At 40.5% G+C, this 23881-nt stretch overlaps 1 protein-coding gene across 3 annotated transcripts in view; it reads left to right on the top strand.

Annotated features, from left to right (window-relative positions):
- The window catches only part of usp9 (ubiquitin specific peptidase 9), a 275343-nt gene that overhangs the window by 193569 nt on the left and 57893 nt on the right, over nucleotides 1–23881 (top strand). For all 3 annotated transcript variants that reach the window (XM_087992832.1, XM_087992834.1, XM_087992833.1), the window contains 5 exons: nucleotides 735–922; nucleotides 1366–1539; nucleotides 7771–7912; nucleotides 11901–12651; nucleotides 21725–21848. In XM_087992832.1, the coding sequence (XP_087848958.1) occupies nucleotides 735–922; nucleotides 1366–1539; nucleotides 7771–7912; nucleotides 11901–12651; nucleotides 21725–21848 (1379 nt within the window). The remainder of the gene's footprint in view (nucleotides 1–734; nucleotides 923–1365; nucleotides 1540–7770; nucleotides 7913–11900; nucleotides 12652–21724; nucleotides 21849–23881) is intronic.

Below are 23881 nucleotides of genomic sequence, written 5' to 3'. Positions count from 1 at the left end.
GATTCCCCTCCAAACCTCCAGGCATTGAATTAATCCCCACTTTATTTGCTGTCCTCCTGAATCCTTCTGCTGCTTTTTGCTCACTTTTTTACACTCACTTCCCTGTGAGGAACTAAAACTTCAAGCTGCTTGGACCAAGCATTTTTGAGTTGGAGTATGTCAAATTAATAGCAGTTATTAAATACGCTGCAGTCAAAGTCTGTTCCATTATATTTTTAGATATCCAAAAAAAAGTTGTCAAAAAGTGTGGCATTAGAAAAACACAGCTGGTCAGGTACCATTCAAGGAGCAAGAGAGTCAACATTTCGAGCATAAGCTCTTCATCAGAAAGTCCTGATGCTTTTCCAGTGCAGCACTTTTTGACTCTGATCTCCAGCATCTGCAGTCCTCACTTTCTCCGAAAAGAAAAGTTGTGCTTAACAAAAGAATTTTTGAGTATACTTTTAGCGATTTTTGATATTGTGATTGCACATGCAGAGGAACCTCTATTATCCAGTATTCAATTATGCAAAGATCTGATTATTCGGTTAAATCGCAAGGTCCAGGTGCTTGGCTAAACTGTTACTCTGGCATTCGATTTACCGAACGAAATACTCCCTGCCCGTGTCCTTCGGATAATTGAGGTTCCTCTGGATTCAAATTTAATTATTAAGTTGCTGCAAAGTTGCATTTAGCTTCTGTTGAGAAGCATTTTGTTTTAATCTCAATTGATTTTTTAAAATATGTTTTTAAAGAGCAATGTCGATCCTAGAGATGATGTTTTTAGTTACCACCACCATTATGACAAACCTGTAATTGGAAAAACTGAAGATCGAAAGGAATACAATATTGGGGTCCTGAGACATCTGCAAGTCATTTTTGGACATTTGGCTGCCTCAAGATTGCAGTACTATGTGCCTAGAGGTTTCTGGAAACAGTTCAGGTTTGTAGTTTGAAAATTGCAGAAGTTTTTTTTCTTTGGGAAATGAGTTCTTGCCTGTGGTGAAGAAGCTTTCACTGCATTTTGCTGAAAAGTTGTGTGTGAAACTCAACTCCTATAAATGGCAGTTGGTAGAGAGTGAGGCTGCAGAGAAGAGCATTGTATTTTGCACTTGGTGTTCTGGCAAATTGAGAAAATAAAAAAGTAATAAAATTAACTAAATTGTCAAATGCATTGACAGAGAACTGTGCACTTGGTGGCAATTGGGGAAAAAGATTGTCAATTTTTAATGCATAAAGCTAAGGGGAATGATTTAACATAACTGCAAACAGATCTTTAAGTGGGTTGCATGTGTACAATTGGAGAGTGCGAGTTTAATAGTTATGAATTTGAAGCAAGACTTGAGACCATGTGCTAGAATACAAAATATTATCTCCTTTCCCCAGGCTTTGGGGTGAACCAGTCAACCTTCGAGAGCAACATGATGCTTTGGAATTCTTCAACTCTTTAGTAGATAGTCTGGATGAAGCTTTGAAAGCTCTTGGACATGCAACTATGCTCAGCAAAGTTCTTGGAGGTTCCTTTGCTGATCAGAAGATTTGTCAAGGCTGTCCACACAGGTGAATGCAACAGAAGTCTAATATTACTTTGTTTTGTCTCACTGCTACAAAGGATTTTTAAGTATTGTGGTTAATATAAATAATTAAGTTTTCACTGCACAATTGCCAGTCCGATAGCAGTGCAATTTTTGTGTCGGAATAATTGAATTTCTTCATTGAAAGAGAAGCTCAGGTTGGATTTTGTGTGAAAACATTGATAACTTAGTAGAAAATGTGAGATAATTGGCAATCCCTATATGTTCCTAGTTGTAAAATTTTCCAAAAAATGGCATATGAGAGATGCAGCAGCAAATATTAACTTTGTTGCATTGTGACTTCTGGGTTTGTCGTACAGGAGTTTGATAAAGTGTGTAATGAGAATGCACCTTGAAAAAATTATACTATTCAGTGAATTGCTCATAAATGCAAATATTGTATTTTATTTTAAGTTTAAAATAAAATTAAGCTTGAGTAACTATTATGTTTGAAGAACCTTGCAAAGAGATGACCAGTCACAGTTTTGCTCAATCCCTCTGGAGAATGAGCATTGTTTGGGAATGCATCAGTTGAACTATATTGAAATATGTAAGAAATTGGGTCATTAGGAAAGTGCATATGTAGTGGCTCAGAAGTTTCTGGAACACCATCTCTCAGTTGTACAATTTGTTTGAATTCACCCTCTCTCTTAGAACAAAACCCTCCATTCTGTTGGGAATTTTTTGGTTTTCCATCGTGCTCGGGATTAAATGAATAAAAGACATTAGTATTCACGCAGCCATGATTGAATAGTGGGCCATGCTCAATAGGCTGAGTAACTTGCTCATCTTTATATGAAAAGAGAGAGAAAGAATCCTAATGAATTGCAGATAACTCAGATGAGGGAGAAAGAGTTTTTTTTTTAGTTCCTTCCTGTAAAACAATGGAAAATAAAAAATTTAAATCCCTTTTGCCACAAGTCAACATGTTTGGAGTCAAGTTGCCACAGTTTCATTTGTTTCCTTACATTAACTCAAGGCTGAGTGGCCTGACAGGAGTGTAAATCTTGGCAAAGTATCTTTAGTTAAATACTAACACTAATTTTAATTAGCACAAATTTACAGATTATTGGAATTCTATAGGAGGTTGGCTGTGAGCTCTGTTTTGCTAAACTAACAGCATTACTATTTTTACATACTAGTAATGCATACATCGTAATTCATGTTACTTTCCCGTGAAATTCTAGGCAATTGTTAGTGGATAAGGTGGACGCGAGATAAATGAAGAAATGGAATTCACTTCATATTTTGGTGTTGCGAAATTGATTTGGATTCAGTGGGGTTCTTAAAACATAAGAACTTCATTGAAATTCCTGACCTCAGGATTGGAATGTAGAACTGTACTGAGCACACAATTTATAATACTTAGCATTACAACATAGAAGCTCGAGTAGCTGAGCACGTCCCATAACCCATGTTTTCCTCAGTGCTGAAAATTCTTTCTCGAGATAATTAAAGCGAAGAGTTGTGAATGCTATAAATCCAAATCCAAAACCAAAACAGAAATTGCTGGAGAAACTCGGCGGTCTGGCATTATCTGTGGAGAGAAAGCAGAGTTAACATTTTGAGTCCAGTGGCCCTTCAGAGCCCTGGTCGCTGGGCTCAATGCAACTCTATTTTCTCTGCGCAGATGCTGCCAGAGTATCCCCAACTAATTCCATTTTGATTCTGAGATAATTATTCATAACTCGCTTGCAAGTGCTAATTCAATTTGTTCTGCCCCACAAGCAGAGTACAGGTCATTCTGCTGTAACGTGCATTTCATTAATGCAAATTCGCTATTATGCGATTGTCAAATTGGGGACACTGTTTCTAATGTGCAATTTTTTAAAACATTGGCTGTAGCACAATATTTTAAGTGCTGTTTCTAAATCACAATTTTTCTATAACATTGGGTTGCACAAGAACACAACATCGCATTATGGAACTACCTAATTTAGAACTAATTGCTGCATAAAGATTGTTTCCTCTTGACACCATTACTTAATTTTGCAAGTATTCTTAGAACATAAAACCACAAGTTTAGGAACAGAATTAGGCCACTCAGGTCTGCTGCACCATTCAATTATAGCTGATATCTTTAAAAGAGCTGTTGCAATCTTTTATACTTCCACCTAGCTTACCCTAATGTTTCTTCTTCTCTCCTTATTGTCACTGTCCTTTTGGTTTTTAAAGGCTTCCCAATCGTCTGACTTCCCACTACTCTCATTGCATTTTGCTTTTATGCTGTCCCTGACTTCCCTCGTCAGCCATGGTTACCATCTCCCTTTCATGTTACTCTTCTGTTGGGATGAATTTCTGGTATGCTTCTTGAAATACCCCTAGAAACGCCTGTGACTGCTGCTCTACTATATTCCCAGCTAGCCTCCCTTTCCAATCAGCTCTGGCCAGCTTCTCCAACATGTCTTGATAGTTAATTTTACTCAATTGTAATACTGTTTTGTTTGGTTCCAGCTTTTCCCCCTCATACTGCAGGGTGATTTTTATCATGTTATGGTCTCTGCTCCCTTGGGGTTCCTTCACCTTTAAACTCCCTAATCAAGTCTACCTCTTTACGCATCACCAAAGCCAGAATTACCTGTTCTGTAGTTGGCTCTAACCCTAGCTTTTCCAAAAGTAACCATCTTGTTGACACTGCCCAAATTCCTTTTCTTGGGGTCTGCTACAAACCTGATTTTTCCTGTCCACATGTACACTGAATTGTAATGATTAATGTAATGGTTCTTTTCTTGTCTTTTTATAATGCTGACTTATTTTCTGTTCCACATCCTGACGACTGTTTGGAAGCCTCTACACAACTCCCATCAGGTTCTTTATTTCTTTGCAGTTCCTAACTCTGACTACACAGATTCAGCACCTTATGACAATCTCACTTGCTATTTATTTAATTTCTTACTAACAAGGCACATTTGACCATCTGTCTGTCCTTTTTGATAAGGCACATATTCAACCTTGATCCCCTTGCACCCATATCTGATACTCTGAACATCATAGCCACCAATTTCAACCTGTGCTGCAAGCTCATTTACTTTGTTTTGTATAATGTTCATTTAAGTGGATCGGTTGGAGAGACAGTTAGAGGCAATGAGAAATTTGCAGCAACAACGGTGATGGATGGCAGTTATAGGAAGGGGGAAAAGTCGCAGATGCAGTCACATAGATGGGTTAACTCTAGGAAAGGTAAGAGAGGTAGGCAGTTCGTGCAGGAGTCATCTGTGGCTATCCCCACTTCAAACAAGTATGCTGCTTTGGAAAATGTAGGGGGTGATCGATACACATGGGAACGTAGCATGAACAGCCAAGTTTCTGGTATTCAGACGCGCTCTAATGCAATGAGGGATACGTCGGGTTCCAGGAGATCAATTGTGTTAGGGGATAGTCCGAGACACAGACAGACGTTTCTGAGGCCAGCAGTGAAAAATCAGAATGGTGTTGCTTCCCTGGTGCCAGGATCCAGGATGTCTCAGAGAGGGTGCAGAATGTTCTCACCGGGGAGATGAGCCAGCAGGAGGTCATTGTCCACATTGGAACCAACGACATAGGAAGGGAAAAAGTTGAGACTCTGAAGGGAGATCACAGAGTTAGGCAGAAATTTAAAAAGGAGGTCCTCAAGGGTAGTAATATCTGGATTACTCCCAGTGCTACAAGCTAGTGAGGGCAGGAATAGGAGGATAGAGCAGATGAATGCATGACTGATGAGCTGGTGTATGGGAACGGATTCACATTTTTGGAACATTGGAATCTCTTTTGGGGTAGAAGTGACCTGTACAAGAAGGTCAGATTAAATTGGAAGGGGACTAATATTCTGGCAGGGAAATTTGCTGGAACTGCTTGGGAGGATTTAAACTAGTAAGGTGGGAGGGGGGGACCCAGGGAGATAGTGAAGAAAGAGATCGATCTGAGACGGGTACAGCTGAGAACAGAAGTGGGTCAAACAACCAGGGCAGGCAGGGACAAGGTATGACTAATAAATTAAACTGCATTTATTTCAATGCAAGGGGCCTAACAGGAAAGGCAGATGACCTCAGGGCATGGTTAGGAACATGGGACTAAATGAGCTGCAGAGGAAGTGGTGGAGACTGGTACAAGTGCAACATTTAAGAGGCATTTAGATGGGTGTATGAATAGGAAGGTTTGGAGGGATGTGGGCCGGGTGCTGGCAGGTGGGAGTGGATTGGGTTGGGATATCTGGTTGGCATGGGCGGGTTGGACCGAAGGGTCTGTTTCCGTGCTGTGCATCTCTATGACTATGACTCTAAGTGCAACACTCAGTCATGTGGTGACTGCCTCCCTTGTCATAGTTGTCCCCTTAATTACAGTGCCTGAAGTTAGATTCCTGAGCTTCTCCATACTCTCCTACTATTTGTCCTGGAAGCTTTAATAACTTCCGTTGAGCCCTCTTTCTTATCCCATTCCCCTGCTATTAATTTAAAGCATTATCCACAGCCTCAGTTATACGATTTGTCAGGATTCTGGTCCCAGAATGATTTAAGTGCAGGCCATTCCATTAGAACAGCTCCTTTCTTCCCCAGTACTGGTCCCAGTGTCCCATAAATTCAGACCCATTTCTTCCACACCAATTTTTTGAACCACATGCTTACCTCTTTAATCTTGTTGACCCTGCACCAAAGATTATTACCTTTTCAATTTTGTTCAGTTTGGCCCCGAGCTGCTCATCTTCCCTTAGCAGAATCTCTCTCCTCTTCCTTCCTATATGTATGGTACTGGATCTTCCCTTCCCACTCCAAGTTCCTGTGCAGCTCATGAGATGTTCTAAGCCTGAGTGCCAGGCAGCCTTCAGAACTTTGGATCCTGGCCACAGAACTGTGCTGACTCTCCTAACTGTACTATTCCCAATTACAACTACATTTCTCTTTTCTCCCACTCTTGAATGTCGCCCAGTATCATAGTGCTGTGGACAGTTTGTTCATCTACCTATGGTCTCTGGTCTTGTCCATACAGGGAACAAGAATCTCACACCTGTTAGACAAACTCAAGGGCTGAGACTCTTTCAGCACTGTGCTGGATTACTCTATCTGCCCCACTTGTAGTCTCACTCTCCTCTCCCTGACCACTTATCAAATTTGAGTTAGTTAATCTCTGGTGTGACTGCCTCCTGAAGGTGTCCATGCAACTTTTTCACCCTCATTCATGAGTCACAATATTGAAGTTCAGACTTCAACTCGTCAACTGAGCTAGAGTTGCTCAGTCAACCAACACTTGTTACAGATGTAGTCACTACATAGTGCAGGTATAACGCATCATCTGGTTAGTCTCAATATTATTCACTTTGTTCTTGATTTTTGAAAATTTCCTGCTAGTCTTTTAGTTTGTAACTTGTAAATATTTCCTCTATTCACCTTCGATTTGAAAGTAACTAATAATAGTTGGTTATTCTACCAACCAATAATCTTGTGGTTTTCCTGCAATGTCATTCTCTCTTGTGTTGGGCCCCAGATCTTGGGCTTGAATTGTTAAAAGACCCTATAAGCTCGGATCTTAAAGCACCCCTTTCCCCCCTCCAAATTCCCACATTATCTCAAAATTCCCCGAACTATATACTCCGGTTGTGTCTCACTCTGAATGTGATTTCCTTTGTGAGCATGCACAGCACATTGGTATATGTGAGCTGTTTGTCCCTATCTACTCTAGTCACAGTGTTTTGAACACTTATCAAATTCTATCCCACCCTTCCCAAAACAAAACCCTCCGTCTTCTCTTTGAAGGCCAGCCCCAGGTTCTCCAGTATATCCTTGTCACTGCGGTCGTTCATCCAGGGAACTGTTCTCTGAAGGCTTTGCATCTTGTCCAATGTCTTGACCTTGGTCCTGAAGTGGATGCAATGCTCCAGTTCAAATGGAAACAACTATTTAATAAAATTTACTCAAAGCCTTTTCACTGTTTAATCAGAAACCTGTCCAGGATCCTGTATATGACTTGAAATAGTTTGAACCTGGCAGGGCAGATTGACAACAATTTACTGGTTACTGAACCCTTTTAAACTTGTATGCTTTATTTTGTGTAATTTGTCCTTAACATTACAATATATTGTTCACACTTCCCTACTTGAAACTTATTCTGCCACATGTGCCTCATCCATTTGTCTCTGTCCTCTTGAATTCTATCATTACTTTCATAACAGTTTATTATATTTCCGCACTTTGTATTGTAATATACTTCTGGTGTCATGATTGCAATACATTTTTACTTTTTTTAGATATGAATGTGAGGAATCCTTCACAACACTGAATGTTGACATTAGAAATCATCAAAATCTGCTTGATTCACTCGAACAGTATGTCAAAGGAGACCTACTGGAAGGTGCCAATGCATACCATTGTGAGAAATGCAACAAAAAGGTAAGCAAATTTCTCTCAAATTCTTAGTTCTTAATCCATGACTATTTAAGTATTTTGTGATTTGACTTCTATTTGAGAATTTAAAAGACTGCATGCTTTCTTCCATTCAGTATGTACACAGATTTGGATTAAAGATTGTTATCTACCAGGATGCACCGACCTCATAGGCATGTTGTTCTCCCTGAATAATCAAGACCATTTTAATTGATGCATTGGTAAACCAAGGTATCAGTTGCTTATGTTAGTAACAACACATGATCATTCACTAGTTATTGCTCAGTGTTGCAATTGTTTATTCATAATTAGGTTTATCCTTTCTTTTCTCCTTAGGATCATGTTTGCTGTAATTTTAATGGTAACTGTTAACGCTTGAATTCTTTTCCCCAATATAAGTGGATCTTCTGTAGTGTTTCCTGTAGGGATAACAAAATACACATTTTGAGAGATACATAATGGGGACAGTGGGGAAGGGAGAGTGGAGGAGATCACATGGGGAGGCCAAGGAGAGGAATTCGGAGTAGAGAAAGAGGTCCTTTGTGTGCTAATGTAACTCATAACAGTTTCTTAATTGTTGCATGACTCTCCAGTGAGAATTCAGGCATGAGCAGCCCTGGAGGGATTTTAACAAAAGGACCTGCAAAAATATTTCTGAAAATCCTGTTGGAAAGTTTGAACCATGATTGATTTATGCATCAGTATTCTTAGTGCTGCAGTCTTGTGGGACATCTAGCAACTATCAGGCTGCCCGTGCTGGAAAGTATGAATAAATCGATGCTAGCCAGCTCACTGTGTTGCAGTGGGCTGAAATGCCATCTTCCATACTATAAATTTCTAATTCAATAATATCTTTTGCTTTTGGCAACAACTTGGTTGGGGTGATTAGGTTGCAGCACTGGAATGTGCCACTGACATTCTGTTTATAAGAATGAAGCGACATCTGAGAGATATAGGGTTAGGACAGCAATGCAGAATTAACCAAGATATGTACCTTTTGGTGAGGAAGAGAATTGCTAAACCTTAAATGTTAGGAGAATTCCATTCAATATCGAGTCATAGTCATACAACATGGAAACGGACCCTTCGATCCAAATCATCTACACCAAACAGAGTTCCCAATCTGATCTCGTCCCAGCATTTGAAAGAAATCCATTGTTTAGCAATTATTAAGCCCTCCAGCTGCTCAACAGCTGACAACTAATTCAGCTACCTTAGAGGTTAACAGCTTCATACAGGTTTTCTTTGTCTTATGCTGCCACTGCACCTTTAGTCCCTCCAAGTGTTGAACTATAAAGCTTTTTCCTCCAGGTTTAAATATTCACTGGGCTAATTTCTGTGACCAGTGCCTTCATAACCTGACCAACTGTTGTCATCTCCCACCATTTCCTCCATGTAGATGCACTGCTGCTTCAAAACCTAGGAAGCTAATATTAAAATAGTCCCTCCCATTGTATAAATCAGAACTTTTGTAGAGATTAGCAAACATGTTATGATTATAATTTGAATGCCCATCTCTTGAGACTGTATTTGATAGCAGATCTAATGTGTTAGATGGATATGTTGAAATAACTGGATTGAGAATTTCACCATCGCTGCTTATAGCACTTGTTCATAGATTGTGAGGGGGAATATGTTCTCTTTTTCCAGCCCACTTAGTGCAATGTAGTTGTCATTTTCCAGTACCTTGAAAACATCCATTTTTAAGATGTATCATGTGAGCTAAATTAGTGGCAGTTGGCTGTGTAATCCAAAATACAAAGTTTGTCCTGAAAACAACAAATGGTGGAGATTACAGCGGGTCAGATGGCATCCATGGAGTGAGCGCAAACTAACATTTCGCGGTCAGATGACTCTTGCTCAGCGCTGAAGTGAAGTGTCAAGGAGATAGCATGTATGCTACAGCTTTGGTGGGTGGTGGTAAAAGTGCAATTTTTAAACATTTGTGAGCTATATTCTCTCAAGTTGTTTAAATTCAAAGATCTTTGAATAAGGTAGTCCTCTGATAACAAATCACAATCTACATATCTCCCCAATGCCTCTCCAACACTTAAAAATCACATCAGGAGTGTGATGGAATGCACTGAACTGGGGCCGGCTTGAACAACAAGCGAGAAGCTTGACATCGTGGAGGGCAAAGTCTGCTTGATTGACACCTCATCCATCACATTCAACATACTGTTCCTTCACCATCATGCATAGTAGTAGAACTGTGCACCATATGCAAGATGAATTGCAGTAATGCATTCAGGCTATTATGTTATCGTTCCAAATCTGCAATCTACTCCTTCAAGAGGACAAAGCTGCAAGTGCATGCAAATGCTACTATTTACAATTTCCCTTCTAAATCATCCTCCATCCAAGTTTGGAACTATATCACTGTTGCTTCATTGTTTCTTGATCAACTTTCCTGCAACTCCCAAACTATAGTTGACCTAATGCCCAAAGACTTCAGTTTAAGCAAGTACCTCGCCACCACCACCTCCAGGGCAACTGGAGGCAGTCAGTAAATGTTGTTCACGCCTGTGACTCCGGCATATATGAACAAATTAGTATAAAATTAGAGTGTAATGTCATGCAGCTAATTGCTGCCTCCACACTGGAGGGATTCGGGGATTCTACAAGACCCTAGAACCTGTCATGAAATAATGACTGGTTAATGTTTTTGGTATTTGATCAAGGTGTTGACTAGGTTAAGTGAAGAGCTCTTTCTCTGAATTGTGCCATGGAAAGTTTAAACTGCTGTGAAGTGCAAAGTCACATCTGGAAAATGGTAAATGTATTGTTAGTATATTAAAAGTAGTTTGCTATTTAACTATCCTGATCTATGATCTAATCCAAAAAAATCTTTTACCACCTTTTTAGACAAAAACCTATCAAGTAAATGGAAAACTAACAATCTACCATGCAAAACTGTTTTTAGAATAAAGTTTGAAACATTTACCATATTTACTTTGTAAAATACTTCCTAATCTCATTCTTGTGTTAGGTTCTGATCACTTGTTGCCTGATATTTGTAATTAAGCAAGCTGTGTTGGTTACAGATAGGGTGGAGGCTGACAGAAGTTTGCGATGTTGCAGTTTTAGATTAGATTAGATTCCCTACAGTGTGGAAACAGGCCCTTTGGCCCAACAAATCCACACCGACCCTACACCAAAGAGTAACCCACCCAGACCCATTTCCCTCTGACTAATGCACGTAACACTATGGGCAACTTAGCACGGCCAATCCACCTAACCTGCACATCTTTGGACTGTGGGAGGAAACCGGAGTACCCGGAGAAAACCCACGCAGACACTGGGACAATGGGCAGACTCCACATGGACAGTTGACCAAGGATAGAATTGAACCTGGGATCCTGGTGCTGTGAGGCAGCAATGCTAACCACTGAACCACCTTAACTTCAAAATGTTTAGTTTGTTACCTGAACCCTTCATAAGTTTGTTGAAGTCAATACCCATGTCTAAACTGTTGGTATTTCATAATACTAAAGTAATGTTATTCCCTGTTCTATTTAACAAGTGTTGCTGTAAACTGAAAGATGAATTTGTTGGTTAGCTGCTGTACATTTCAGTTGAATGTCCCCATTATACATGGTTAAAAATCGCACAACACCAGGTTATAGTCCACATGTTTAATTGGAAGCACACTAGCTTTCGGAGTGACACTCCTTCATCAGGTGGTAGTGCCTGATGAAGGAGCATTGCTCCGAAAGCTAGTGTGCTTCCAATTAAACCTGTTGGACTATAACCTGGTGTTGTGACTTTTAACTTTGTACACCCCAGTCCAACACCGGCATCTCCAAATCATGCCCATTATAACTTGTACTGACTGCAGCTGTTTTAGGAAAGGTGTATAAAGAGAGAATATATGTAAGAAAATGTACTAAAAAGTTGTGTACTCTTGTATAGGCTGAGGTTTCTTTTGAGATATTTATATTTGTGTAATCGCTTCTTAAACTTCATTATATTTAATGTCTCTTCTGTTTTGCAGGTTGATACAGTGAAGCGTTTACTAATCAAGAAACTGCCACCAGTTTTAGCAATTCAACTGAAGCGATTTGACTATGACTGGGAAAGGGAATGTGCAATTAAATTCAATGACTATTTTGAATTTCCACGAGAGCTGGATATGGAACCTTACACTGTGGCTGGGGTTGCCAAATTGGAAGGGGATGACATCAACCCAGAAAATCAATTGATTCAAAATGAACAGCCAGATAACGAGCAGCCTGGTAGCACTAAATATAGACTGGTTGGTGTATTAGTGCATAGTGGTCAGGCAAGTGGAGGACATTATTATTCATACATCATTCAACGAAATGGTGGAGATGGTGAGAAAAACAAATGGTATAAGTTTGATGATGGTGATGTAACTGAGTGCAAAATGGATGATGATGAAGAAATGAAAAACCAGTGCTTTGGTGGCGAGTATATGGGTGAAGTTTTTGACCATATGATGAAACGAATGTCATACAGGCGGCAAAAGCGATGGTGGAATGCTTACATACTATTTTATGAACGTATGGACACACTCGCTAAAGATAATGAATTAATTAAGTACATTTCTGAGCTGGAGATTAGTATAAAACCACACCAGATAAAAATGCCAAGTGTCATTGAACGAAGTGTACGGAAACAGAATGTGCAGTTCATGCACAATAGAATGCAGTATAGCCTGGAGTATTTCCAATTTATTAAGAAACTACTGACCTGTAACAGTGTCTACCTGAATCCTCCACCTGGTGAGTATACCTTCTGTCTTGGCTAATATTATGTTTCATCTTAAGAAATGCAAAATCTTTTATTTCATAGTTGGAATTTTAATGATGCCGACTTTTAAGATCTCTGTTTGAAAGTAAAGGTTTGTGAAAGTGTATGTTGTCCATGAAGTGTTTATGGTCAGAAACTAAGTGCTAACGGTATACAGTTTATTTTAAAGTGAGGTTTTTACAATCTAGCCAGCCAGCAATGCATTATGTTACAAAGTTCAAAAGTACACAAGATGCAATGTCATTTTACTAGTCTCGAGTGAATTCTTTATTCATAGTACACTTAGTGAAGAGTATTTCAATGTTATTGGCCCAGTAGCACTTCAGGAAGGTGTTAAGTAATCTTCCATGAGGTTTTGAAACTTAGACTTTTAATTGGAGCAATCCAAATCCAATCCCACAGCTCCACTTTTTATTCAGAAGCTGGTCTGATGAGTGTTATGTTGGTATGTTATACAAATTACAGAATTATTACAGTTCAGAAGGAGGCCTTTTGGCCCATCATGCCTACAATGGTTCTTCAAATAAGTATCATTGCTTACTGCCAATCTCCTTTTTCCTCCTACCTTTCTGCATGAGTTATATCCAGATAATCATCTTGAATGGCTCAATTGAATGGCTCAATTGAAACTTCCTCCTCCACATTTCCAAGCAGTGCATTGCAGACTGCTTGGAATGCACTGCATTCCAGTGGAATTCCAAGCAGCGCAAGACTCCGCCCCCAGCACTGCCCCCCGACCACCCCCCAAACCCTATCCAACGGTTTGGGTACACCCCTCTGTAGAATTCCAGGGAAACTGTGGGGGGAGAGAGGGGGAGGTCAGTCATTTGGAGACTCTACCTGTTTAATCACTGTAAACAAAAGACGTGATCACTGTTGGAAGCACTTCTTTGATGTAATGTTTCTACTGGGACCTCAAGATCTCCTTCGGATAATCAGATTTTCAGATAATTGGTGTTTGGATAATCGAGGTTCCTGTGTAGTTGATTTGGAATGCATGCACTGTCCTGGACTTTTTGGTGTCCTAGCATGTGGAAACTGAAAAGACTCATGACTTTGCAACTAACTTGTTTTCCCTTCAAGACCAAAGCATTTAAGTTGCATGTGAGACCTCAGTAAATAAGTAAGTGTAGCACATTGACCATTATACCAGCCTGTTTGCACAACTAAAACAGCATCTGCTGCTCTGTAACAAACAAAACGAAAAAACTGTGGATGTTGGAAATCAAACAAAATAGAAATTGCTGGAAAATTCAGCATGCCTTCTGAAGAAAGGTCACTGGACCCAAAATATTAACTCTGCTTTCTCTCTACAGATGCTGCCAAATATGAATTTCTCCAGCAATTTGTTTTTGTTTGCTAGTCTATGCATTGTGTGTCAAATAGATTATGTTTAGAATGAGGGTCTCAAATTCAGATTTCAAAATTGTGCATTCTTTGGTCTATTCTTTTTATCAAGAAATGGGATGTCACTTACAGCTTTGTCCAATATTAAGCTATAGAAAAATAATATGCAACAATCCTTATTTGCAAAAGTGGAATGAAAACCAATCACAGTAGCACGTTCCTCGCTTCTAAGCTTAGCAAAAGAAAATGAAGGTATAGTTTTAAAACTTTGTGATGATAAATTGGCAGATTTTATATTGGCCAACTACATAGTGAGTGGCTAAAATTGGCAAATGCAAACTTTCATTTCCGCTCAGGGCTGTGACTCTCATTCAAAATTTGTGTTCACTTTATATTTTATACACTTCAATACACACACATTTGTCCTCAAACCACTAAGCGTGAGTTATTGTATCCCTCTGGCCTAAATTAATTCTCTCACCCTCAATTGCAAAATCCTGTCATTGCCATGTATCAACTGTGACCCATTAGCTCAGGTATCTCAGAATTGAAATTCTTCTTCTTGGAATCAAACATGACTTCAGTTCAGTGGGTTCTGAGATAGCTATTCGATCGACTGTGTGATCTGCATGCTGTGCTGGGACAGGTGATGCATGAAAGGTTGGATAAATCATTGTTTTGAGGTTTATACACTTCCTTTGACGTCTCTGCATGCTCCCACGAAGTGTATAAACGTGTTTGGTTCTTTCCTAACTCAGCTTTCTCCATTTTGATCAGTCATAAACTAGAATCTCTCCTGAGTTATTGGGTATGTTTGATCTTTTTAGGGCTGGTTTGAGGTCATTGGAATGCATTTCTGCTGTCCTAGTGGAAGTGTTCTTAATAACAATCTCCACACGTATGCCAGTTCATTTACAGGTTTGATTTTTTTTTTCACACTATATGCAAAGCTGAAGTAGTTATCAGGGCCTGCGCAGAAGGTGAGTAAATCCACCATAACTCCATGGTACAGGAAGTTATTCATTTGCAGGATGAAACAAAGTCTGTGTATTTGCAAAGAACCATCTGAAACTGGATCCGTAAGTGAGTCAAGGCTTTATTAGCACATAAAACTAACCAACTCAGAGCAATTTAGCCCTTGAAAATGATTACAATAGAGTACCAGAGTAAATGATTAAGGGAGTTAGGGAAGAGGAAGGGAAAGAGTTGTTGTATAAGTTTACTTCAGCTTTTCCTAAACATTTTCAGCCTCCAGAATAGTTTCCTTCCTTTTTGTACAGGAAATAAAGCAAGCAATTTGGTATCTGAGTCTGAAGTTTAAATATAATATAGCATCTGCTGATGAGGTTAATGAAGCTTACTTTTCAAAGTACAAAATCAATAAAATAATTAAACTTTTCCATGAAACACATGAAGGATAGGCAATGATGTCATAGTTGTCGCATGTAGGAGCCCCTGGATGCCATGCTGATCAAGAGCAAACCTGTCTGGGGCAAGTGTGTGAAGTTCAAGGAACTTCACTTCAGAGTATGAGTTGGAAACTGAACTACAGATACTGTATTGCATGAGAGAGGGGAAATTTACTTGATTCAGTCATCATGGCCCATGTAGTTAACAACGATATGGGCAGCACAGTGGAGGTGGTCAGTATGAGAAGCTGAGTGCCAAATTAGAATCAGAACCGCTAAAGTTGTAACCTCTCATTATTATCTGAGCCACATGCTCACTGGCATATACAGCAAGTCAGATTAGAGATGAATGCCCAGCTCAAAGATTGTGTGTGAAGTGAGTCCAGTTCAAGGAACAAAGTGCTGGAGAAGCACAATGGGTCTGACATCTGTGGAGAGAAAAACAGTTAATGTTTTGAGTCCAGTGACTCTTAATCAGAATTTTGCACTGGCACTGGCTCCAGCAGTGGGGAAAGTGGGGGCTATACCTATTTTCTGAACTGTCTAATGCGGAAGTCAGAGAAAGTTTTGAATTGAAGGGGCAAGGGATCAAGTATGGTAAAATGTTGTATATCAAAGCGTCCAAGACAGGGTAAGGGGGAAATTATAATTTGGGATCTAAGAGTCAGAGGTAAAACAAAAATCTGGAAATACACTAACAACTGCAATTCTGTTGTTAAAACGATTAGAAAAAGACAAAAGTAAAAGCTCTGTATCTGACTTGTGTAGCTTTCTGAATTAAGTAAACAAATAGTGCACATTGAAGTTCCTAAATATGCACTGATAGCCAAATGGAATTGTATCTGCCAAATTACCAAAATTAATCCCTGAATGTTAAAGGATCCGTGATACTTGATTTTGATTTGAAGTAGAAGGATAGCATTGTTAATCAAAATGACATTTGTACATTATTTAGAGATGACCACAGTTCAGCAAACAGGATATTGAATTGGTTTGGGTGGAGGCACAAAAAGTGGGCAAACAAGTCATTTGTGGAAATAGTCTACAATGTGGGGCAAAATAATTAAGGGGATTGCAATAATTGTGGCTAACATCACTTTGGATACAAGTTAGCAAAAGTTAGATTGACTGGTGAGTCTGGATAAGCCGAACACAATGTTTTCAAGGGAGTTTGGAGCAGCAGAATTTTGAGCCTGTCAGAGAGCAGATTATACCACACCTGGAATTGTGTATTACGACAGGATTAATTGATGACCTTGGAGTCAAGAGACCTCTAAGATTGCAGTGACCACAATGTGTTTGAATTTTATGTCCAATTTAAAAGAAAGAAGGTTGGGTCTAATGCGAATGTCTTAAACTTTAAATACTGTGTTAGTGTGACAACTGACTTAAGTGAGTTGGCATGCTGAGTTGGAGTGTGATCTAAAGAGGGATAGTTGAAGGAGATATTTCAGATTACTCAGTATATTCAAAAAGGAGGAAGGGAAGACTGCAGATGCTGGAGATCTGTGTGGTGCTGGAAAAACAGCAGGTCAGGCAGCATCCGAGGTGCAGGGGAATCGACATTTTGGGCATAAGCCCCTCATTAGGAATGAGGCTTGTTTGCCAAGAGAGTAAAGAGATAAATGGGGTCGGGGGGATGTACTGGGGGGTAGGTACCTGAGAGTGCGATAGTTAGATGCAGGTGGGGGTAATGGTGATAGGTCAGAGAGGAGGGTGGAGCAGATGCGTGGGAAGGAAGATGGACAGGTCATGAGGGTGGTGACAAGTTGGAAGGTTGGAGCTGGGATAAGGTAGGGGCAGGGGAAATGAAGAGACTGGTGAAATCCACAGAGATTTGAGGGTCTCAAGGTGGAAGATGAGGCGTTCTTCCTCCAGGTGTCGGGTAGTTAGGGTTTGGTGATGGAGGACCAGCACCTGCATTTCCTTGGCAGTGGCAGAGGGGATTTAGTGTTTGGCAATGGGGCGGTGGGGTTATTTTGTGTGTGTGCCCCAGAGATGTGCTCTGAAGCGTTCTGCAAGTAGGCATCCTCTCTCCCCAGTGTAGAAGAGGCCACATCGGGAGCAACAGATACAATAAATGACATGTGGAAGTGCAGATAAATCTGGTGGATGTGAAAGGCTTCTTTTGGGGCCTTGCAAGGAGGTGAGGGGGGGAAGTGTGGACGCAGATTTTGCAATTCTTGTGGTAGCAGGGAAGGTGCCAGGAGGGGAGTGTGGGTTGGCGGGGGGGGGCATGAACCTGACCATTGCGGAGGGCATGGTCTTTACGGAATGCAGAAAGGGGTGGGGAGGGAAATCTATCTCTGGTGGTGGGGTCTGTTTGTAGGTGATGGAAATGGTGAAGGATGATGCAATGTATTCGAAGGTTGGTGGGGTGGAAGGTGACGACCAGGGGGTTTCTGTCCTTGTTGCGGTTGGAGAGGTGGGGTTCGAAGGTGGAGGTGCGGGAAGGGGGTGAAATGCGCTGGAGGGCACCACCGACCACTTGGGAGGGGAAATTGTGGTCTTTGAAGAATGAGACCATCTGGTGTATTCTGTGGTGGAACTTGTCCTCCTGGGAGCAGAAGTGGCAGAGGTAGAGGAACCTGGAATAAAGGATAGTGTTTTTACAGGAGGCAGGGTGGGAGGAGGTGTAGTCCAGGTAGCTGTGGGAGTTGGTGGGTTTGTCGAAGACAGCACCAGGGACCCAGGTTCAATTTCCTCCTTGGGTGACTGTGGAGTTTGTACATTCTCCCTATGTCTGTGTGGGTTTCCTCAGGGTGCTCAGGTTTCCTCACACAGTCCAAAGAAGTGCAGGTCAGGTGAATTGGCCATGCTAAATTGTCCACCGTGCATTAGTCAGAGGGAAATGGGTCTCGGTGGTTACTCTTCGGAGGGTTGGTGTGGACTTGTTGGGCTAAAGGGCCTGTTTCCACACTGTAGGGAATCTAATCTAAAAAAATCTGTATTGTCAGTCACTGTTGATGGAGATGAAGAGGTCCAGGAAGGGGAGGGTGATGTCCAAGATGGTCCAGTTGAAGTTAAGGTCGGGATGGAATGTGTTGGTGAAATTGAACTGTTCGACCTCCTTGTGGGAGCACAACGTGGCATAAAAAAAAATCAACAATGTAGCGGGGAACAGTGCCGGTGTAGCTATGGAAAATGGACTGTTCCACATACCCGGCGAAGATGCCCATGGCTACCCCTTTGGTCTGGAGGAGGTTGGAAATGGGAGAAAAAGGAGGCCTTGTCATCCATAATTAACTAAAGAAGTTAAGGAAAGTATCAAACTTGAGTAAAGCAGATGTGTGCAGAGACAGTGGCTGGTCAGGCGATTGGTCAGAATGCAAAGAAAGCAAAAATGATTAAAAGGTTAATCGAATGAAGAAATTTATGCAAGTGGAAACTAGATAGCAATGTTAAAATGAGTAGCAAGAGTTTCTACAGGTATTTTGTTTAAAAAGTGTGCGCATTGATCCTCCAGAGAATGAAATTAGTGAAATCTATTATTCTTCTGTTGATTTAAAGGAAATGGCAAATGAAATACAGAATTTTCTGCTCTCTTCACAAAACGAATATAAAAACGTTTTGGTGTTCCTGCAAACCAAGAAGTGGAAGAGAGATGGGAGCAATGAAATGACTCTCAAGGGAGGGGGTATGAAGCAATTAGATGGAGCTACAGGTTGACAAGATTCAGGTGTTTTAATGCATGAATCACAAAGTTGATATGCAAGTACAGCACATAATCAAGGAGACCAATGGTGTGCTATTCTTCATAATGAGAGAAATTGACATGATCTGAAGGATTCTATGCTTAAGTTAGGCAGAACATTTGCGAAACTACATCTTGGATGCTACTTTTTTTTTCAAATCTTATTTAAAGACGTGGATTAGAATTTTTTTCTGAGGCTTGTGAAACTCTGGAAGACACTACCTTGGAAGGTGGAGGAGATGAAATCACTCAATGTTTTTAAAGGGGTGATAGAATCTTGCTAGGCAAGGGAATATTCTAAGGTTTTCTGAGATAGACAGGACTAGGGAAATTAAATACAAAGCAATCCGCCATGATCGTCTTGAATAGTAGAGCAGACTTGACACTCAAAATGATTGACTTACACTCCTATTTCATATGGTCCATTTTAGAAGATAACTGAAAGCCAATTTAGATGGTAGAAACAGAGGTCTGCATCTGTCCACAAATTTTAAAGTGATAGGGCAAATAGTTAAAGCATTAAAAAGATTCATGCATCCTTGACTTGGTTAGAGGATTTAATTACTAAAGAAGAGGACATTGTGCTAAATCTTCGAATGAATTACTTTTGTTTTCCCACACCTATTGTGATCTTGCACATCAATGTATTCCATTTCTTTCATCCTTGTTACCAGCTTCCGAAATGCTTGTATGGTCGCAAGTTATATAATCGGATGGTTCTGAAGAACCAGCATGATTCGGTGGACTAGCCAGCCTTCTTTGTTGTTTCATTTTATCAAGCCACTATTTCTGAAAGAACACTATTTTTAGCAGCTGCTGCAGAAAATCTGTTAGGTTGATGTTAGAAGTGTTTAGTTATTTATTCAAACACGGGTTGTTTAGTTATTTATTCAAACACACTTCACATTCAACAACCAGATATACAAACAAATCAACGGAACACCCATGGGATCACCAGTCTCGGGACTCATAGCAGAGGCAGTTATGCAAAGGTTAGAACAAACAGTCCTACCACAAATTCAACCCAAACTCTGGGTCAGATATGTCGATGACACGTTTGTAATCATTAAAAACACGGAAATAGAAAAAACACACCGGATCATCAACGCCACACTCGCAGGAATCCGATTCACGAGAGGAGAAGAAGAAAAGGACAACCAACTCCCATTCCTAGACGTGATGGTACAGAGAACACCGAACGGAGAATTCACTACAAGGGTATACAGGAAAGCCACACACAGACCAAGTCCTAAACTATGAAAGTAACCACCCCAACACACAAACGAAGGTGCATCAGGACACTATTCAAAAGGGCCACAACACTGCAGTACACCAGAACTGCAAAAAGAAGATGATGAACACCTATACAAGGTATTCGCCAAAAACTAATACCCGCGCAACTTCATCAACAGATGCCTAAGAGAAAGACCACGGAACGAGGACATACCACAACCAAAAGGACTAGCCACACTACCATACATCAGGAGCATCTTGGAACTGACAGCCAGACTACTGCGACCCCTAGGACTCATAACGGCACACAAACCAACAGCCACGCTCAGACAACAACTCACCAGAACGAAGGACCCGATACCCAACATGAGCAAAACTAATGTAGTGTACAAAATACCATGCAAGGACTGCACAAAACACTATATAGGACAAACAGGAAGACCGCTAACAATCCGCATACATGAACATCAACTAGCCACGAAACGACACGACCAGCTATCCTTAGTAGCCACACACACAGACAACAAGCAACATGAATTCGACTGGGACAACACTACTATCATAGGGCAAGCCAGACAGAACGGCCAGGGAATTCCTAGAGGCATGGCATTCATCCACAAACTCCATCAACAAACGCATCGACCTGGACCCAATATACCAACCACTACAGCGGACAGCTGAAACTGACAACCTGAAGCGGCAGGGACAGACCACTATAAACACCGGAGGAAACATCAAAGAAGCGCTTCGCAGGAGGCTCCCAAGCACTGATGATGTTGCCCAGCCAGGGGACGAAACGTTTGCAACAAAAACTTCCAGCTCGGCGAACAGAACCACAACAACAGGTTGTTTATTTCTGGAAACTTTTATGAATTTGTGTTACGATATAAAAACTTCAGTAATTTGTGATGCGGTCTGTCATGCTGGAAAGGAGTGATGAATTCAAAGTTGTGGCACCAAAAGTTCTCCTCCACTGTGATTATTCCTTGTCATATCTCGGTGTGTTAAATACAAATTGATGAAAGATTGACTACTCTGATTAATCAACAATGCCTCGATAATTCTGTGAGAATGGAGGTTGTGAACTGGATGTCAGTTCACAATCGAGTCCGTTTTAAATATTTGTTTTTGGAAACTTGCCAACAACTTGAAGTGGGGTGCTAAAACCCTGTCAGCCAACTATTCAATTAGAGCATTGAGGTTTGGTTCAATGATGTAGAATGTTAAAACTTGATCAAGTAAGTCATGACAGCTAGAAATATTTTACGTTAATCATTGAAATGTTCTGTTGAGATGATGTCTGAAAAATTAAAATGAGAAAGCTTGTTAGCATTTGTTTCTCAATCAATTTTTCTAATGCAGGGCAAGATCATCTCTTACCAGAAGCTGAAGAACTGGCTATGATCAGTATTCAACTTGCTGCGAGATTTTTGTTTAATACTGGGTTTCACACAAAGAAAATAGTCCGTGGTCCAGCAAGTGAATGGTGAGTCTTTCTTGTCATCAAAATTTGATTTCTTTTCACCAAGCTGGGCGCAGATATTGTTTTGAACTGTGCAACTTAAGTAAGAAGTGAAAACATTTTATTGTTTGTGTTTATTGAAAACTAGGCTGTTAACAGTTCAAGTGTGGATAAAATGGGGAATTGGTCTATCAATAAAGGGAAGAATGGTATTTGTACTTAAAAACAGGAAGTTGGGGGAAGGGCAGATAGTTGTGGGTGTTGGGTAGCTGTGAGGTGAAAGAGTGAGCAGATTAGTCAGAGACAGAGCTCAGAGAGAGAGAGAGGGTCATTGTTGATAGTAAGCCAAGGATATAGTGCTGCTAGTTAAGTAATAATGGAAATTCAGTAATTGAAAATGTGTTGGCTACGCTCAAAATAATCAATTTGAAAAAATGTGGAGGGGTGGGATGGTTCTTGCCATGAAATTGTCAAAACTTGATATTGAGTCCTGAATGCTGCAGGATTTCAAATTAGATAAGATGGTGTTCCCCCAGTTTGCATTGGAAGGAGGAGGAATATGGAGTTGAGGTTAAAACAAGGATCTTACTGAAAGATGAAACAGGCTTAATGGACAAAAGTGGCCTACTTCTGTTCTTAACTCATTTGTAAAAATATAACTTCGATATTCATGCAACTCTGACACTCTACATCAATAGTTTAGTTGTTCATTTTCACCAGCATTGAAACAGTGCTAACTTTAAAACAAAAGAACTTACAGCTTGTTTGTGGTGGTGGGTGAATTGTGAAAAAAACCTCTGATAATCATGGCACTTTCAGTGGCTGGTATTGTGAATCTAACTGGAGAGGAAAACTGTTTGGAAATGGGTAGGAATGGGTAAATTTACATTTTCCATGATGGAATATTTGGAAGCAAAATTTTCTGCTGCCTTCCCCTCTTTTTCTTCTATTGCTCGATAATGGTGCTGTCATGATACTTCCACAAGTATCTTTGCAAGAACCTGTCTCTAGTTAGAAGAGCTGTCCTGTGTGGATCTACATAAGAAGGAAAGAAATGCACTGCCTGTTGCCCGTGCAACCAAATTCGAGAAATTTTGTTCCTCAGGTGAGAGAGGAAAGCAATTTTTGTTTACTTTGTAAAATTAGTTTTCCCCTCTCCCCTTCCCCACTAATTGCTCCAAATGATTATGTAAGCATCAATCTAGACAGATTGCCTGTTGACTTAACATGGGATATGGCTTAGTTTACTCAGTTCTTCATTGAATTAATAAATCCAGTGCCTGTATGACTAAATAGTGCTATTACCCATTGGAGGAATAACCTTGTCGTTCTGGGGTGTAGGTTTGCTATCCAGACGTTTCATTACCTGGCTAGGTAACATCATCAGTGGCGACCTCCAAGTGAAGTGAAGCTGTTGTCTCCTGCTTTCTATTTATATCTTTCTCCTGGATGGGGTTCCTAGGGTTTGTGGTGGTGTCATTTCCTGTTCGTTTTCTGAGGGTTGATAGATGGCATCTAGATCTAGCGTTTGTTTATGACATTGTGGGTGGAGTGCCAGGCCTTGAGGAATTCTCTAGCATGTCTTTGCTTAGCCTGTCCCAGGATAGGTGTGTTGTCCCAGTCGAAATGGTGGTTTTTTTCACCTGTGTGTAGGGCTACGAGGGAGAGAGGGTCGTGTCTTTTTGTGACTAGCTGGTGTTCGTGTATCCTGGTGGCTAACTTTCTTCCCGTTTGTCCTACGTAGTTTTTGTGGCAGTCCTTGCATGAAATTTTGTAGATGACGTTGGTTTTGTCCATGGATTGTACTGGGTCTTTTAAGTTTGTTAGTTTTTGTTTGAGAGTGTTGGTGGGTTTGTGTGCGACTAGGATTCCGAAGGGTCTTAGTAGTCTGGCTGTCATTTCTGAAACTTCTGTGATGTATGGTAAGGTGGTTAGGGTTTGTGGCTGTGTTTGGTCTGCTTGTCATGGTTTGTTCTTGAGGAATCTGCGCACTATTATTTGAGTATTCGCTCTTCTCGAATATGTTGAATAGGTGGTTGTCCTCTGTGTTTTCCGAA

This window comes from Chiloscyllium plagiosum, unplaced genomic scaffold (genome assembly GCF_037043375.1).
Source record: "Chiloscyllium plagiosum isolate Xiang-an unplaced genomic scaffold, Cpla_swu_hap1 HiC_scaffold_12, whole genome shotgun sequence".
NCBI lineage: Eukaryota > Metazoa > Chordata > Chondrichthyes > Orectolobiformes > Hemiscylliidae > Chiloscyllium > Chiloscyllium plagiosum.
The sequence above is the reverse complement of the archived record's forward strand: the minus strand, read 5'-3'. Positions and strand labels throughout refer to the sequence as shown.